Here is a 12,028-nt window from a genome sequence, read left to right as displayed (position 1 = left end):
GCCACAACCAGCTCCTTCCTCATCCCTAGGGGAATTGGCCCAGCCTCCTTATGCCTCTTTGAGGCAGGTATGGAAACTGAGGCAGGCACTGAGAATATCTCAAGGACCTGGGCTTCCCTTGCCAAAACAATGAACTCTCGGCATCTGGAGCCTTTTCAGAGGGCTTTCAGAATGGGGGTTAGGGGCCTGCACCCCTTCCACTACTGAACTCAAAACACCAGCCTGCCACCCCAGCTGCTGCCCTGAGATGCTTGCTTGTTTGGGTTAGCAAATGCATCACTTGGCTTTGGGAAATCCTGAGATCGCTAATAATTATTCCCTGATGAAAAGAAATAAGGCCCTGATACTGCTCCCCCAACCCAAGCTGGGAAAGAAAAGTCATAAAAATAGCTTGTTATCTCACCTATTGAGGCTCCGACTGGATGTTACTGCTAATTGGGTATAACATCCTTGTCTTGTTCTCTCAGAAGCTAAATCAAGAAAGCACCACTGCTGCGAACTAATTATATCTCCGGCCTGCAGCCTGCAGCTTGTCTCTCCCCTTTATTGAGTTAAAAAATGGTCACGAACCTTCATCTTTTATCCCCCCAAGTGCTGGGTCCAGGCTGCTCGCCAGGCATGGACAGCCCTGCAGGAAGGTCTAGTAAGGGTCTTGAGAACAGGCAGTAGGGTCAGTGGTGCTGGGAGAGAAGCTCTGCCCCAGCCTGGTTGCCTCCTCAGCCCCAACGCCCAGGCCCAGTGTTCAACTTGTCCTGGAGAGAGGGACTTTGGCCTCTTCTCCTTGTAGCTGGGCCCACAGGGAGGTAAGAAGCATTTTGGTCCAGTGAGCATTCATTTATTCATTCAACAAGCATTTCTTGGTTGTCTGCCTACTGAGTGCCAGGCAGTGTTCTAGGCATAAGCTTCCAATAGACCAGAGGTAGCCCCAAGCACTAGCTGACCTCACCCCAGAGTTGTGGAAATATTGAATATGCACACTGGGACCAGATCATTTATCTATTCAAAGAACTGCCACAGTTCCCTGCTACAGGAGGGCAAAAGTCCAAAGGCAAAGACAGCCCTGCCTCCCTCTGTGGGCCCTCTCTCCCCACATTCCAGCCACACACTAGTCCCTCAACTTAGGCACTCTTGCTTGCCTTCCTCTGAGCTGCTTCTCATGCTGTTCCCTCCACCTAGAAGGGCTCCCCTCCCTTTCTTAGGAGGCCCAGCGCTGCCTGTGAGAAGCCCTCTAGCCAATAAGGGCTTTAATGACACCTCCTCCAGGAAGGCTGCCCTGCCTGCCACCCTCAGCTCTGCCTCAGGCTGTGGACTTTGAGACCTGGGTGTGAATGCCAGCTCAGCCACTCGGCAAGTGTACAACCCTACTCTGCCTACCAACTATGAGCCTTGGTTTCTTCACCTCTAAAATGGGTTCAGCCTTTTTCCTAGAAGTGCTAAGAGGCACACTGCAGTTGATCTGCAAAATGATGAACATGGGGTACCCATGAAGGACCTAGCTCTCAGGAAGGGATCAATAAATGCTATTATTATTATCTAGACTGAAAATCATCCAGAATCTTCCCAGAGTGCTTGCAATGAGCACATGCTGGGCTTCATGGGTACAGGTCTTTCTGGGAATTGGAGGAAGGGAACAAACTCTCACACTCAATAGCTCTTGTGGCTAAAGAATCTATACCCTTAAAGAAGATCCCCAGAATCCCTCATTTTGGTACCCTGGTCCTCTGAACCACATGGAGACAGGACAGAGCAACCTCTGAGCTCAAGGCCAGGCAGGCAAGCAGGCTTCAGCTCATAGGCCCCACTGATTGATTGATGCTGCCTGCCCAGAGCCCTGGAAAGAACCCAAGGTCAGGGGAAGAACTCAGCAGGGGAAGAGGGCAGCGGTTGATTGACAATGTCTGCCAAGGGCACAACAGTATAAGGCCAGCCAGGCCTGCCACAGACTGCCATCCTTGACATTTTACAGAGAACACAGCTGAGGCTGGGCTGGGGTGGGAGGTGACTTGCTCAAGGTCATGCACGTCATACAGACAACAGTTGGCCCAGAACTGGGCCCTTTCAATCCCTGCTCAAGGACCTCCTATGATGGCCCCACCCAGCCCAGTGCCCTCACAAGCAGGGGACAGGCAAAAGCTTGCATAGATAACAAAGAGGATTCTGTTAACCTGCCATGTAGCCCTGGGCGGCTGCTTCATCTTGCTGAGCCTCAGTTTCTTCAGTTATACAACAGGGATAAAAACACCCTTCCCAGAACCAGAACCATATGAGGATTAAATGAAAGAACAATGCCAAAGTAGGAAGCTCAGTCTGGCACACAGCAGATGCCAACAGTGTCCTGTGATTCCCATGATAAGCAAAGGGGTTTAGGTGGAAGTCCCCGAAGCCAGCAACCAAAAGTGCCTCCTTCCTCCAGGGAGCCCTCCCTGGCTACCCCAGCCAGAAGTAATGGTTTCTCTCTCTTTTCCTAGCATGCTTGGAGAGACTGGGGGCCCCAGAGGGCAGAGGCCAGACCTAGCTTGTTCACTGCTGTCCCTTCACTCTTGGCACACTGCCTATACACTGTGAATTCCTGTATTGTGGTGACTAACCCATTGTACTGTGACTGTATCTGAGGTCTCACCACCTTTCAAGGCAACTGGACTTGTGCATCTTTGTGTCCCCAGCACCTGGCAGGGAGCCTGGCATGGAGCAGTGAATCTTTCTGAATGAATGGATGAATAAAGCGCAAAAAGAGCAGTTCCTGTTTACTGTCCAGTTGCTGTCGGTTACTGCCAAGCCTCACAGCTGCCCTCCAAAGTGGATCCTTGGCCCATCTGACAGATGAGGGGACTGAGGTTACACAGATGCTGACGGGCAGGGCCAATCCCCAAATTCAGGCCTGGGACTGCAGACTGGTGGGCTCTGCCACCTCTGCCTCCCACGGTGCCAAGCTCAGGCCTGAACCTGTCAGGAAGCTGCCCTTCCTTGGCAGGGGACCCTGGAGCAGAGAGCTGGTGGCTGGACCTGCCTTCTCCTCCTCCCCTTCCCCACAGACTCTGGGTCATGAAGTTCTGCATCATTAAGTTCCATCCCCAGGAGCCTGTTCACAGCCAGCCTGGGCTTTACCCCCTGACCTCCCAGGCCTTTGTCTCCTGTGCCCTCTTCACAATGGCAGGGGCTCCCAGGGCCCCAAACAGCTGCTGTGGCTGGGATGCTGGTTTGCTGTGGGGCCGGGATGGCTGTCCAGGGCCTGTGTCTGAGCCCACCCAGCTCTGAAAGGCTCAGTAAGCTCATCCTGTGAGAAAACTGTTATTACTCCCTTGAACAGATGAGGAAAGTAAGGCCCAGAGAGGTAAAGTGACTTTTCTGAGGGACACTGCCAGTGAGAGTGCAGAGGCCAGGTATTCCATCCCAGTCCGCAACTCCAAAACCCTGCAAAAGTGGCCAGACTAACCTCTACAGCCCCCAGATCAAGTCACACCCCTCTTCCCAGACACCTGCACGGACTTCCAGCTGTTGTTCTCTGGACAGGTGGGTCCTTAGCTGGGAACTCAAGGCTCACCCTCCTAGTTTACCTCCATCTTCTTATAAGCTCTATGCCCTTGGTTCGCAGACTCCCTCAGTCAGTGACAACCCCAATCACTCCATGCTGGGCAGATCCACCCAGTCCTCAAGGTCCAGAGCAAAAGCCCTCTCCATCAGGAAGCCCTCCATGACCAGCTGTAATTTTGCCCTCCTCAGTGTCTGTTCTCCAGCCCTGCTTTGGTGTTGTCCAGAATCCAAGTTAGTTGCAGATTCATTTTACTCCCCACGGAGGCTGTGGGTTGTCTGGTTCCTCTGCCACCCAGAGAGTGGCCAGTAGGTTGCCCTCCCCAAGGCTGCTGCTGGATGTTTACCCGACTGGAACCTAGAGGGGATTGGGGAGGGGGGAACTGGGACACAGGCTTGCCCTTCCACCCTCTTCTCACTGCCCATGATGTGCCCCCACTTCTGGCCACCCTGCTTCCTCCCTGGTAAGATGGGGGTAGTAACAGCACCTGCATTCCTTAGGGCTATGACATAAACCCTGGGAAGGACCAGACAGGTGACCTCTACCAGGAACCATTACCATCATTACCGCTGCCTGAACCCTACTGGAGTGCACAGCACATGAATCTGGGGGTCAGAGACTCCAACCACTTACAGGGTATGTGATTCTGGGCAGGTGGCTCATTCCTCATTGCCTCTACTTCACCATGTCTGAAATGGCACAAACTCCGCCCGCAGGAATGCAGCCCCCGTCTCCTCCAAACACACACACAGCCCCAGTCTCTGTGACCCGTCTTTTGTTCCAGGCAGGCAGTAGGCACTCAGATATTTCTCAACTAACTAATCAACAGTCCAGGTGGAAAGAATCCACCCCTCTTCCAGCCTCCGCCCTTCCCACCCCAGCCTCTAGAATCCTCCCTCCCACCCCAAGCCCGTGCAGACTAAAATAGTCATTAGGCAGATTTCAAAAGATGTCAGTGGCTTATAATTATAGTCGACATCCTTCTGAGATAAAAGTGATTACCTTGGATGCAAATCACTTAGCAACCAATCAGGACGGTGGGCGGCGCCCGCGGAGGTGACCAGCCGGCCGGTGTGCGGCCCTTCGCCCGCTGTCCACCCCGCACAGGCGGAGAAAGCGCACAATAGCTCTTGACACGCAAATGGGTTAACACAATAAAGGCGGCTCCGGCCGCTGCTGGGGGAGAGCAGCAATTCCCGGCCCGCAGGAGGTAATAAAGCGGCCCTTTTGTGTGCGCCTCCTCGTTCTCACCACCCTCCTACCCCCACCCCCGAGCCCAGAGGAATCGCCGCCTGATTGAATTACGGTTCATGAATATGAGCTGCTCCGCTTCCTTCGGTTTGTGAGGGATTGTAAGGCGGAGGGGGCAGGAGCGAGGTTGGGGAGCAGGACCCACCCCCAGAAGCTCAGATGGGAGCCACGTGTGCTCACCACGTGGGGTGCCCTGGGTAGGTGTGTGGGAGACCCAGAAGAGGCAGTTGGAAGGGTGAGGGTCCCTGCCTGCCCTGGAGTCTTTCACATTTGTCTGCAAGAGGGACAGGGAGAGCCATTCAAGGCCCTGTTCTGAGGATGAGGTTCAGAGAAGTGAAGGTACTTACCCAAGGTCACACAGCCAACAAGGGTGGACCCAATCCACAGCCTGGCTCTTACCCATGGGCCACTGCCCACCACTGGGGGTTAAGCAGCCCAACCCCAGCCTTGGTCCGGAGCAACTGTGAGGCTCAGAAGGGATAGCGGATGGGCAAGCTTACATGGAATTAGACAAGCGATAAGGATTACTGGGGGGTGGAAAGCAGGGAGCTAACCTTGAGAGAGGAGACTCCCCAGAGTCCTGAGAAGGCCGCCCCCAACCCTCCCACCACTGGAAAGGGTGTCCAGGGTTAACATCCCTGTCAGGGGAGCCCTAACTGGATTCTCTCCTCTGCTCATGCCTGGCCCACGTACCTACGCCCCCAGGACACAGGGCCACCACTTCAGCACACTCCAGCACTCCCAGGCCCACTCCATGGCCACTCCCAATGCTCAGAACACGCCTTCCACTCCTCTGCCTGGTGGATCTCCGTCCTTCCTGAGAGTTGCACAGCACGCCTCCTACAGGGCCCTTCCTGACTCTAGGCTGGCTCAGGAAGCAAATTACCAAAACTGCCATTGCCCCATCTACATCCTTAACTCCCCCACCAGCTGAGTGCCTGTCAAGAGGGTCCCTGGATGGCTGAGGGCAGCTGCACACCACTCCCCGAGGTGAGCCCAGAGGGGCAGATGACAAGGAGCCCAGGGCCGGCTCTCTCAACCCTTCCCGGCAGGTGGGTTTTCTGCCATACCTTTTGCCTCCCCCAGTGCTGTAGGAGAAAGAGGTGCCAGGGAGAGGTGAACAGGCTGCCCGCGAGGGTAGGGCAGAAGTTGCTACTCTGCTCAATACCATCCTGTAAGTAATGAGCAAGCAGGATTCAAACCCAGGTTTCAGTGTGCCAAGGCATCTTGGTGAGGCCGGACTCCCTCCACAGATGATAGCCACTCATTCTTGCAGGGACCCTAACAAGTATTCCTTTCAGCCATGGAAGGGGCTGGGAAAGCCTGAGGACTTGAGCCAAGGCAATTCAGCGCCAAACCTCTGTGGCTGCCTGGCTGAGCACTGTAGCCCATCACTTCCTCTTCTGAGCCTCAGTTTCCTCACCTGTAAAATGGGCCCCAACCCCAGGAGCCACTCCTAGGAGCAACTGAGATCCTATACAATGCCTGGCACATAGGGAGACGCTGAGTAAGCTGGCACTCCCTCCTGCTCATCGTCTGGTGCTATTGCCAAGCCCAGGGAAGGGAACAGAAGGAATCGCCCAATTCTGACAGCCTTTCCCTCTGCCTTGGCTGTGTAAGTGTAAATACTCCACGGAGGACCTCCAACTGCCTGTGTTTGTGGATCTCTGGCGCGCACTCCTAGTTTGTTTCTAAACTGGGAAGCTTTGAGAGGCAGTGCAAACAGCCCTTCTGCCCACCTCTCCCCCCATCTGCTGTTGCTCTGTCCTTGGAAGCCTGTGTGTTTAACGACACCATTTCAGCTGGAAATACCATCTCCCTGCCAAGTCCCCAAAAGAAGCATCGCTGATATTTATTGACCTGTTAATCCAGCTGGAGAGCCTGGGAGAACAGGAAAAAATGCTCGCTGAATGGAAACGGGGGCCTGGCTTCTCAGAATGACCCACCCACACTCCCCTCTGCTCTCACCCTACCCCGTGACACTGAAGCGGTGACACAGTTCTTTAACCTTTTCCTAGAAATGTGATCACATCTGACACTGGCAGCAATTGCTGGAAGGAACTTGGAAGGGGAATCAACCAGCCATTAGCAAGAAGCCGGCTGGGGGTTCTCTGGGCTTTCAAAAGGAACTGGGCCAGTACTGGGGTGTGGTGGGGAAGAGAAGGCTGGTGTCTGACCCCCATCAAAGCTGGCCCCTGGTAGGGACACACTTTACTTAAACCTTGGCACTGATGGGCCTGACCTGCCCTCCTTTCACTTAATAAGCATCATGCTGCCCAGGGTCAAAATCAACTTAAACACCAAAGGAGAGTGGGGCAATTAGGAGTTCAGGCTGGGCCAAGACCCCTTATCTTGCGATTGAGCAGCAGCGGGGTGCCCTGGACTTGAAGGGCAGCAGCTCCTCTGCACCTTCCCTGGCTGGGGGTGGGCAACCACGGTTTCCCTGGGCAAAAGCAGCCCATTTTAAGCCAGAGGCCCACATCTCTCTAGAGACCCTGGGGACTTCAGCCTGCTGGCTGGGTACATAGTGGGTTTCAGGGAGGTCCCCACTATAGCATTCCTTTTTAAAGCAGAAAGTTGCTATGTTAGAGTCGTGAGCCCCCAGGCACTGCCAGGCTATCTGAGCAAAGCTGAACACCTGTTCTTGGCGGGAGGAGCATCAGCAGGGACAGCTGGCACTGCCTCCCTCCCCCACCTCACAGGGGAGCTGGGGATTTAGGTCAAAGGACTGCAGCTCGGCGTGGGGGAAGTCTGCCTTCACCCCTCCACTATCTAAAGGTATCCAGCCTTGCTCTGGTTACCACGCCCTCGCCCCCCCTTTTGGCTTTGGGTCAAGACAAGCCACGTCACCACGGCAACCCGTGAGGTCAGAGGCCTAAGTAACATCATGCCACGGCCCCACTGGAACCCAAGGTCCCCGCGGTTTTTTAGAAGAACGTGGGTTGTAAGGGGAACCCTGCTACGATCCAGCCGCAAGAGGTGACAGTCCTCTAAAGCAGCCCCCTTTATGGTTTGGACTCCACATCCTTTTCTGAGCTGATGTCCCTTGAAGATCTCAGAGGCCGCTTGGGAGAACCCCAAGGTGTTTCATCCTGGGTACTCCCTCCCCCACAAGACGCAGGAGTTCCCAGAGAATTTTCGAATGATGGAGCCGCTACCTTTGTTTATTGGGTTTAGGGATGCGGTGACCTTTCCTCCCCGGCATACACCCCGCCAGGGTTTCCGCGGAGTCCGCACAACGGGCCCCCAACCTCCACATGGGCCGGCTGGCTGGTCTATACAAGCTTGCATGTGTAAGAAAAGGGGCAGACAGGGAGCATCGCTGCTTCACGATCCCCAACAGTCCTAGGCCCCTGTAATTCCAATCCGGCTGCCCCAACGCCAGGGAGTGCCTCTAGCTCCAGCCCGGAACCCCGCCCCGCGGAACTCACAGGATCAGCCAGGCTGTGGAAGGGCACCAGGTCTCAGCAGCGACGACTCTCGGCTCGCTGGGTCGCAGCCATGCGGAGGTGGCAAAGGCTGCCTGAGGAAGCCCCCCTTAGGGGCCGATGCCTCTTTCCGGGTGGGAAGAAACGCTGGCTGTGAGAGCTATCCAGGCACCGGCCGGCGCTGTCCGAAGTCGGGGTGGGGGTTGGGGAGGGGGTGGGGGGTCTCTGCTCAGCGGGGGTCGCGCCCTCCAGGAACCAGGGCCGCGCGGGCGCTCAGGCGGCGCATCTTCGCCAAGGCCTGCGCTCACAGCGTGCGCCGGGCGGCGCTGCGCCTCTCCTCGGGGTCCTGCTCAGAGCAGAGCAGCTCGGCCGGCGCCGCTCCTCGGGACTCCCTCTCCTCCTGAGCCAGGAGCCTGGAGGCCTCGGCCCCTCTCGCTGGCCCCAGCTGCAGGCTGTCTTTGTTGCTTCCTCTCGCTCGACCGCCCGCCCGCGGCTTGCAGCCCCCCGGCTGGCCGGGGGGTGGGGGAGTCGTCTCCTCCGGGGTTGCACGCACCTGCAGCAGCCCCAGTTCCTCGCGGGGCATGCACCGGTCCCCGCAGGTTGCGAAGAGCGGCGGCGAGAATGCACCGGCCCCACCTCCTCCTCCTCCTGCTCCGAGCCCCGGGTGTTGGGGGAGGGGAAGCCGGAGAGCAGTGGCAGCCGCGGCAGCTGCAGCGGGCGGCGGAGGCTCGGATGCAGCCCCAGAGGCCTCGGTGCCGAGAAATAACCAGTCGGGGTGGCGCAGGGTGGATGTACGGACGGCCCAGAGGACTGTGCACCTGGCGTGCGCGCTAGCGAGCTGCAGCAGGGGCGGCGCACGCCGGGCTCTCACGCGCCCATGGCCCCGGGCGGCGCGCGGGGCTCCCGGGGCCTCTGCCTCGCGCCGCCTAGCGCGCGCCGGCGCCTCGCCTCAGGCCCGGGTGCCGCGCGCCGCGGCCCGAAGGCGGCGGGCTCGGCTCTTCGCCTCACCCGGCTAGCGCGCGCAGCCTCTCCGTGGAGCCGTCGGCCCGGCAGTCCGACACGCTGCTGTGCTCCGGCCCGACTGACAGGCGCGAGCGCCGGCAGCGGCAGCCGAGTCTCGCCCCCCGCCCGCCCCCTGTGGTCCGGCCCAATCAGTGGCGGCCGAGAGGCGGTTACCAGGGTGACGCGGCGTCGCGTCCTGCGGAGGGCGGGGCCGGCGGCCGCCACGCGCGCTTTTCGCGGCAAAATTCAAAGGCCTGCAGGGCGGCTCTCCAACCTCCTCCCACAAGCTGAGGCAAGGCGGGGCCTGATTAGCGAGGACTGCAACTCCTAGCATACAGCGCGCCCGCGTTGGACGGAGGGACCCGACTGGGGGCGCAGGGCATGCTGGTACTTGTAGTCTCGCGAATGGAGAGGACGAAAAACCTATCTATTGAGCACATATTTGGGGCAATGCACAGTGCTAAATGTATCATCTGTATCGTTTCACTTAATCTTGGAAACAATGCCATGAGGAATTTTTCAAAAATAATAAAAAGAATAGCAAGCTACCACGTAATCCTAAATTCTCACAACCACCCTGTATTATCATCCCATCTCATTACAGATGAGACAGCTGATAAGGCAGGCATAATAATATACTCCCAACTTATAGAGGAAATAGGGGTTAAGAGACGTGAGGTTAAGAGTGTTATACCCCAAAGCATACTTTGGGCAGTGATAGATTTTTGGTATCACAGTTTCCATCTGTGAAGCACTAATATATACCCAGACACTATGCTGAGCTCTTGGCAAGTTCCACCTCATGGAATCCACACCAGACATATGGAAAGCAGGCACTGGTATTCTGCCCCATGTAACAGGTGGTGAAACTGAGGCACAGTATCATCTGGGGCCCAAATTTTGAGTCCATCAAACTATATGGCACCTTGTCTTTTACTTTCTAAGCAGCTTCATGGCTTCTCATTTGGTCTGCCTGATATCCTATGGTTGGCCTGCTTAGCAGTCCCATTTTACAGCTGGAGAAATTGAGTCCTGGGAGGGGCAATGCCCTCAACTGCCCTGTGTCCATCACCCAGAAAGTGGAGGAGCCAGCTTTCCAGGAAAAAACCTCCGGATGCTTACAAAAATGCAAAGCAGCAGCCAGAATGCCTCCCACCTCCCTCAGGCTACGTCCGTGTGACTGCTGGAACCCCAAGGAACCTGAATGGGATTCCAGCCCTGTCCTTGCCAGCTGTTGGCCTTGGACCCTTATCTTCATGACTCTGTGCCTCAGTTTCCTGTGTGTGTATCATAATTCCCACATTACAGAGTTATGGGGCAAAGTGAATTATTGTGTGGAAAGGACTCAGAACACAGTAAATGGTCAGTAAATTCCCAGTATGGTCATCTAGAGGGAGAGAGCTTTGGAGACCCTGGTGAATATACCCAGGGGAATGGGCCGATTATAGTTGGGCCCTAACCTACTTTTAGGAGCCAACCCACCCCTACCCAGAGTCTGGGAGACGCGCCGGCAGGGATCCTCCAGGGCCAGACCAAGTAGGCCACCTGCTGCCTTATCTAGGGCAGGAGCTGGCCTTGTTTCAGGCTGCCATGCATGCCGTTGCCAGCAGCTCCCCACCTGGGTGCCCTGCTCTAGTTCTCCTGGCTGCCCCACCCAACATCCCTGGAGTTTACCTGGAAATATGATCCAGCCACCAGCAGCTTCGGCTCAGGGCCAGCCATCAGGGCTGACAGTGACATCAGGCAGGTTGCCCCAGCAGCACACTGGGTGAACCCAGGGTGTGGACAGATGGGAGAATGCACAGCCAGACTCAAGCCAGGCACAGGGCAAGGGACAACAGCAGGTCAAGGGACAGTGACAACCAAACCCCAGGGAGAAAAAGAGGGCAGGATGGGGAGAAGGCAGCAGGATCACACAATCATTTTTCTGAAGTTTGGAATTTTTTTCCAATTTTTTCCATTGTAGGTTTCCATGACTTGACACTTACTATGTGCCCAGCATTGTGCTCAGTCCTATTTATATCACATTATTTCTATCTCCTTTCACCCTGACAGCAACTTGTGAAGTCTTTTCGATTGTTCTCCCCGTCCTGCAGCTGAGGAAGGCCATGTGACTTGCAGTAAGGTCACACAATGACAGAACTGGTTCTCAAACACCAGAGCCCCTGACCTTGGTTTATTGCTCCCTGTACCAGCCACTGGTTGTACAGCCACTTGAGGTCAAGTTTCTTCTTCTCTCCACACCTCAGTTTCCTCTGCTGTAAAGTGGAGGGTGAGGCTCATAACCCAGCCCTACCAATCAGACTCTCTGGAGTTGGCACCCCCTTTCCGCCTCAGTAGCCTCTAAAGGTTCCCATGTGACTCCAGTGTACAGACAGAGGTTTAGGATCTCAAAGGCCCCTCCATCTCTGACAGTCTGTGAGGCCATGTGCTAACAGTGGGATTTCAGACAGCAGCAGGCACGAAGGTAGCTATGTCGCTCAGTATTCCAGGTGCCTGTCACATCCTCCAGGCAGGTGAACACCTCACAGATGCTCAGCCTCAGTCCTTCAGATATGCCCTGCCCTGACACAGTACCCCCAGCCCACACCACTCCCCACACACACACCCCATGAAGTCAGGCCCCACTGCCGTGCTCCCCACCTTGGTCGTGTCCAATAACTCTGCATTACGTGAATGGAGACAGTGTCAAGATGGATTTACCACGGTCCACAGAACCACCAGGCAGCCATCCCTGAACCCTGGCTCCAGCCAGGAGTCCAAGAGGCAGGCACACAGAGCACCTCATTCCTTACTACTCCTGTAGACCCCCTACATA

General features: G+C 56.1%; 1 protein-coding gene across 4 annotated transcripts in view; it reads right to left on the bottom strand.

The window, feature by feature from the left end:
- The window catches only part of FAM222A (family with sequence similarity 222 member A), a 58,766-nt gene extending 49,457 nt beyond the window's left edge, over nucleotides 1-9,309 (bottom strand). The window contains exon 1 of one of the 4 annotated variants that reach the window (XM_073223783.1): nucleotides 8,212-9,309. Coding sequence is in view for 1 of the 4 variants with exons in the window: in XM_037004318.2 (XP_036860213.1) it covers nucleotides 5,128-5,183 (56 nt within the window). In the remaining 3 variants the exon portion in view is untranslated. Of the gene's footprint in view, nucleotides 1-4,531; nucleotides 4,636-5,127; nucleotides 5,242-8,211 lie in introns of those variants that run through there. The other 3 variants (XM_037004320.2, XM_037004318.2, XM_073223782.1) reach the window with 3 other exon arrangements.
- Between the last annotated feature and the right edge of the window lie 2,719 nt (nucleotides 9,310-12,028).

The sequence above is a fragment of the Manis javanica genome, chromosome 15 (genome assembly GCF_040802235.1).
Source record: "Manis javanica isolate MJ-LG chromosome 15, MJ_LKY, whole genome shotgun sequence".
Classification (NCBI taxonomy): domain Eukaryota; kingdom Metazoa; phylum Chordata; class Mammalia; order Pholidota; family Manidae; genus Manis; species Manis javanica.
Note: the sequence above shows the minus strand (reverse complement) of the source record. Positions and strands in the feature narration are given on the sequence as shown.